Source organism: Acomys minous, assembly GCF_964271855.1.
Source record: "Acomys minous genome assembly, chromosome: 17".
NCBI classification, from domain to species: Eukaryota; Metazoa; Chordata; class Mammalia; order Rodentia; family Muridae; genus Acomys; species Acomys minous.
This window is the reverse complement of record NC_140500.1, coordinates 17,661,960-17,667,959: the sequence shown is the minus strand read 5'-3', so window position 1 is coordinate 17,667,959 and position 6,000 is coordinate 17,661,960. Positions and strand designations below refer to the sequence as shown.

Here is a 6,000-nt window from a genome sequence, read left to right as displayed (position 1 = left end):
TGTAGCCTTATTTCCTAAATGTCCCTGTGATTCTAATGATATGTCTCCTCAACTCAGTCCAGAAGTCTGAATAGGCCAAGCCTCCCCAGGGTTCTCTGATTCCCAGAACTGCTGCAGGTCTATGATAAGAAAGGACCAGAGGTCCTTGTTGCTGGGCCAGGTTTCACTATGTCCTGGTCCCTGGGCCAGGCTCCACTCTGGTGCAGAAGAAGGTCTAGTATTTATCTCTGTCTCAGAGTTCTGGAGGTGGAGGAACCGGCCTCCATCTACAGAAGAGTTAAAAGCACCTCAGATTCCAGTGAGGTTGCTTGTGTTAAGTTTCATTTCTAAGTCAGAGAGCTTGGAAAGGGAAACAAAACACAAAGTAAACCACTAAAGTAACAGGAAAAGTCAGTCTCCAGATGGCACCAGTGTGCTGCCTGGCCCTGCTCCAGCAGGAAAGGGTTGGTAATCACATTTCCTATTTGTTGTTGTCTTTTCTTCCCAAGTTGACCCCTGCAGAGCAGTAAACTGGCATCTTATTCTACCCTCCAGCACCTGGAGTTGCTCTAAGTTAAACACTCTTGGTCTACACAGTATTTAGCAGTTTTATTTCTTGCAGTGACTGAATTTCATGTGACTGTACTCTCCTGTCTTGGGAATGTGTTTCAGCTTGAACCAGATGAGTCCTGTGCTTAGGGAAGTGAGTAAGCACACCGGTAGGTGGGGCAGTTTGCCTGAGGGGAAGGCCTTTCAAGATTGGGACTTCCTATGAAACACCCAAAGGTCTTTCTTCCTCTCTCAGCTTTCAAATTTGAATCTCCTTGTAGCTTAAATTCAGCTGCTCAGCTCTGAAATGTGTCCTGCAGAGTCTTCAGTGGGCATGCTCCCTACCAAAGATAGCCTGTGGGAGGGAGAAAGGGGTAAGTATTGAATCAAATGCGAACCAAACTACAAGAGCAGAGAGGAGCTTCTCTAGGGAAGGGAGGCAGAGGAGCTGACCCAGCCTGTGAGCCTGTGACAGTGGATCTCTGTGGAAGGGGAGAGTGCAGACAGGACTAGCTGTGAGGTAGTTACATTAGCTCTTCTGTTGGCTCTTAGAATACTCAAATAGTTCCTGAACAAGAGAACGAACAGTGAGTTTCCTTAGGAGACCCAGAGCCACAGACACAGCTTGTTGTTGTTTGGTTTGTTGTTTTTGCACTTAGCTTAGTTTTCTCTGGTAAATTACACTCTGGTGACTTGTGCCAAGTTGCTGTAGACCATGCTTGCTCTGCATGTCCCACAGTGAAGGAACCACAACAGCTTTGCCATGAGCAAGTGACAGAGCTTGCCTGGGAAGCTGGGCTTGTGTTTTGGATCCACTGCAATTAATAAGCATTGTAGAGAGTGGTGTGCGGTGGGAGGCTGAGCCCACCCAGGACCAAACCCTCTGCATTTTGAGCTCATGGTAAATTATAGGAAAAAGAATACAATGAGGGTTTCTACTGCAATCTTCAGAAAGAAAAAATATTGTGTTTTGAAAATATGTATGCTTCATTATATTTCATTTTTTCATGTTCCTTTTTCTTTTTCCTTCTTACATTATCTTATTTTTTTTTCTCATCTAGGGAAAGACTATTGGATTTTGAGAAAACAAAATTTATAATTACCAATGAGAAAACAAAATTGAAAAATTACAAAATTCATGACAAATGTTAATGCTTATAACTTACACCGAGTATTCTCTAACTGAAATTACTATTATGATTATTACTGTTATTAATAGCTGTTAAGATGATGGAGCTAATGATGATAATTAGGCTGATGATGATCCCAAGCTGGCCTGAAACTCTTGCTCCCTCTGCTGCAGCAGGGTTGATTTTTGAAATCAAATACTCAAAATGCTCATGCAGTGGGAACGTTGCCTCTGGTGAGTGTGGAGCTCATGTCTACAGTGCAGCTCTTGTGTCACTGGAGGCATTTCACAACTTTACCATTTTGAAACCATAAGTAATTCTGTCATTGAAGCAGTTTTTAAATTTTTCTTCTCTTTTTTATTTTTATTTATTTATTTATTTATTTTATTTTATTTTATCGAGACAAGGTCTCTCTGTGTTAGTATTGGCTGTCCTGGACTCACTTTGTAGACCAGGCTGGCCTCGAACTCACAGCGATCCGCCTGCCTCTGCCTCCCGAGTGCTGGGATTACAGACGTGTGCCACCACGCCCAGCTTCTTCTCTTTTTTAAAATAAACTTTAAATGCCAGCAATTTTTCATTTCTTTCTCTTTTTTGAGATAGATCATTTTCAATGTTGCTTTCTAATAAGTATATGAGAGATTTGTTTAAAACTGTGCTTTTGGAGGCATTTGAATTTAGAAAGTCATATATGTGTATACAGCGTGAGAAATATGGATGACAAAAATTACCATTTATGTATCAAAATGAAAAAGTATCAGAAATTGTACATGTGTAAATATAGAGGATTATCGCTAAATCTTACTCGTAATACCGTATAAGAAATGTCTGGTGTGGAATCTTGTTGGAACCCTGGCTGGTAGATGCTTGAAGTCTCTTCTAGAAGACATATCAGGTACTGGTCATTAACACATCTCAAACTCTCTACTTTGGTTGTTTTTTCTCTTTCTTTCTTCTTTTGTATAGATTTTACATTTAACCCACACTTTCATTGTTTTATTGTGGTGACTGTATTAAAACACCCCTCAGCAATTTTCAGGAACACTATACATTGTTGTGAACTCTATCCTACTGTGCCTTTGACACCAGAGCTGACACCTCTTTATAGGACATATTGCCTACTTCTCGTCTACTCTCCCAAGCACCTGGTAAGAGGTGTTCATACCTGAGTGTGTACTGTAACAGTGTTCACAGGAGCCAGCACTTGGAATCCATCTGCATCTATCAGTGGATGAAAAGGGAACACTGTGGCATAAGTGGATAAGTGGATAAGGATTTTGGTATTATACCTGAGAGACTTTGATTTAAGACAAGTTCACAGCGATTTTTTCCCTCCTTTTCTCAGATAGGTTTATAGTCCTTGCCTTCATGCATGGGAGAATGGGGAAATAGAAGGACCAGAGGGTCCTAGAAACCTACAAGAAGAACATTATGATGAGCAGATCTGGGCCCAGGGGTCCTGCTCAAACTATGGAGCCAGCCAAGGACAATATGTACAGTAAACTTCAAACCCCTACCTAGATCTAGCTAGTGGACAGGGCATTCTTCACAGTTGAGTGGATAGTGGGGACTGACTTTCATACGAACTCTGGTGCCCCATATTTGACCACATCCCCTGGATGGGGAGGCCTGGTGGCACTCAGAGGAAGGATTGCAGGGTACCAAGTAGAGACTTGATACCTTATGAGCATATACAAGGGGAGGAGGTCCCCCTCAGTCACAGTCATAGGGGAGGGGAGTGAGGGGAGTGAGGGGAAAATGGGAGGGAGGGAGGAATGGGAGGATACAAGGGATGGGATAACAATTTAGATATAATATGAATAAATTAATAAAATATGTTTTAAAAAAGAAGAAATTTAAAAAAGAAAAGAAAAAGAAAACTACCTAGTGCTGGAGAGATGGCACGTGGTTAAAAGCACTGTCTGCTCTTGCTGAGGACACAGGTTCAGTTCCTGGCACCCTCATGGCTCCTCACAGCTGTCTGTAACTCCACTTCTAGAGGATTCAATAACCCCTTTTTGTGTCCTCAGCCATCAGGCATGCACACAAACATATAACAGGCAAATCACCTACGTATACCCATTAAAGAAAAATACATTTAAAAAGAATGAAGTCACCTTGCTGATTTCTTTGAAATGCCAAATATCCATTAATGTGTTTGGAAGAGTTCCTTAAACTCTTAACTTGTTAAGAGAATTTGTTATTTTAGACAAATTAATTTTTTTTACATAGTTTTGTAAACCTGGTCAAATGCTCCCCATATTTCACGTGTAATGTCAATGTGTTCTATTTCATTTATGCATTTTAATATTTAATTAACTTACTAGCTTCTTTGAGACTACTATTTATGTAGTCCAGGTTGTCTTCAAAGTTCCTATGTGGACAAGGGTTTCCAGTGCTCCTGACTCTCTAGCTTCCGCCTCCCTAGCACTGGAAATACAACAGTACCAACATGTGTGTCTCATTGGCTGCAGCAGGAGCGACACAGGTGGCTGTAAGCCGCCCTATGTGGGCTCTGGGCATCAAACTTGGGTCCTCTAGAAGAGCAACCTTAACCTCCTAGCCATTTCTCAAGGGTCTGCTGATCCCAGAACCTGCTCCCCAGCACGTGTGCAGAGTGTTTCCCTTAATCCGAATAAAGCTATCCTTATAGACTAAATCCATAGGTAGTTCGTTGTTGTTGTTGTTTACATTTCAACCTGATCTTTATTCTGTTTGTTTGTTGCTCATTCACTGGCCCTTAGTTCTATAACCAGAAGACTCCATGACAACAATTCTTTTTCCTGCCCTCTAGTCTTTTGTGAACCACAGGCCCCATTTACAGATCAGGGCCTTCTGTGCCAGGGTGTGTGGTGACAGAGTACAAACCTAATGTACAGATGATTCTGATATCTTTATCCCTAAAGAGGGTTTTTAGATTGACGTTCTCGTATTTGTATTTTTTGGTAAAGAGTTCCAAGGCAAACGTCTCAGAATCGCCTCCCCTGAGTTTCCTGCTAAGCTTTACTGCTGCTTTGTGGTGATCACGGTCCTCTCTGTAGCTGTGGTTGCACTTTCTGTTGCTTTGTCAGGTAAGTGACTTATTCTCCAAATTCTGCAGTATTCTGTCCACATTCATGTTGCCAGTAAATACTTACTGACCATGTGAGCCAGGCACTGTAGGAAGGGCTCCAGGGACAATACACTGGAAATTCCTGTTCTCTGGGAACTTAGGCTGCAGCAGGAAGATGCAGTGAAGGAACAGCACGGCTGTGGTGTGCACAGGAGGCCAGGCTCAGCATCGCTGGGTAGATGACTTCAGCACCATCTAAACAGAGATGCAGAAGACATTTGTCCACCTGGAGAAACTATTCAAGGCAGAGAACAAGGGAGCAATACCTAAAGGACAATCCTCAAGGAAGCGTGAGGACAGAGAAGAGTGATATATCCAGGAAGATATATTCCCCATTACCCATGATTTTAGTTACCATGTGCAACTGTATTTTGGAAGGATTAAATAAATAAAAGTTTCTGAAGTAATCAATTCATAGAATTTTACAAGCAAAATTTTCAGAATAGTGTAAGAAAATCTTACACCTTTTAGATATGTGAACCATCCATTAGTGCCCATGTCTGCACTGTATTCACTACCTTCCCCAGAGTTCTCTTCTGTATCTCAGTTATCAGACTGACTGTCACAGTAGGTGTCCATGCAGAGCGCTTGTGGCTCTAGCAACCCCTATGGTAGGAAAGGACCATCCAAAGCACAGAGGTGATGACATCATAGAAATGCATGTCAACGGCTCCCTATTGTCCTGAGCACCGGACAGGGAATAGGACTCAGGCCCTAGGCGGGAGACCTTCAGAGAAAGGCCAGTGTGCTCAGGAGAGGATTCCTTCAGATCTGTTAAGCAAACTACACCTCACAGCTGAGCTCAGGAGGGTTTGCCCAAAAGAGACAAGACATCCTTCTTACACTTCACTGTACTATCTAAATTTTAGTAAGAAAGACTGAGCAGGTCTCCATCAAAAATATCTCTGCCATTTGCCCGAGAGACTGGATTGGATTTGGAAGTAAATGTTTTTATTTTTCGGAATACACAAGTAACTGGACATTCAGCCAGAACTACTGCATGGCACTAGAGGCCCAGCTAGCTCGATTTGACAACATGGAGGAGCTGGTAAGAAATGATCATGGGTTGCTTGGTTTGTTTCTCCTGTTGAATATGTATTGCCTTGAGATAGGGAGGTTAAAGATGAAGTATAAGGAAGGATCCCACCCCATGCAGATGGAGACATGGGGACATGTCAGTATGTGCCGTTTGCTAGTGGTAACACTTCTGACTGCAGCCCTGAGACTTTG

The 6,000-nt window shown here is 42.4% G+C and overlaps 1 protein-coding gene across 3 annotated transcripts in view; it reads left to right on the top strand.

Annotated features, from left to right (window-relative positions):
• Positions 1-426: 426 nt before the first annotated feature.
• Positions 427-6,000, top strand: part of LOC311588637 (C-type lectin domain family 2 member D-like) — a 116,242-nt gene continuing 110,668 nt past the window's right edge. Inside the window, exons 1-3 of one of the 3 annotated variants that reach the window (XR_014776279.1) lie at positions 427-902; positions 1,590-4,729; positions 5,640-5,780. Coding sequence is in view for 2 of the 3 variants with exons in the window: in XM_084766504.1 (XP_084622630.1) it covers positions 836-902 (67 nt within the window). In the remaining variant the exon portion in view is untranslated. Of the gene's footprint in view, positions 903-1,589; positions 4,730-5,639; positions 5,819-6,000 lie in introns of those variants that run through there. The other 2 variants (XM_084766505.1, XM_084766504.1) reach the window with 2 other exon arrangements.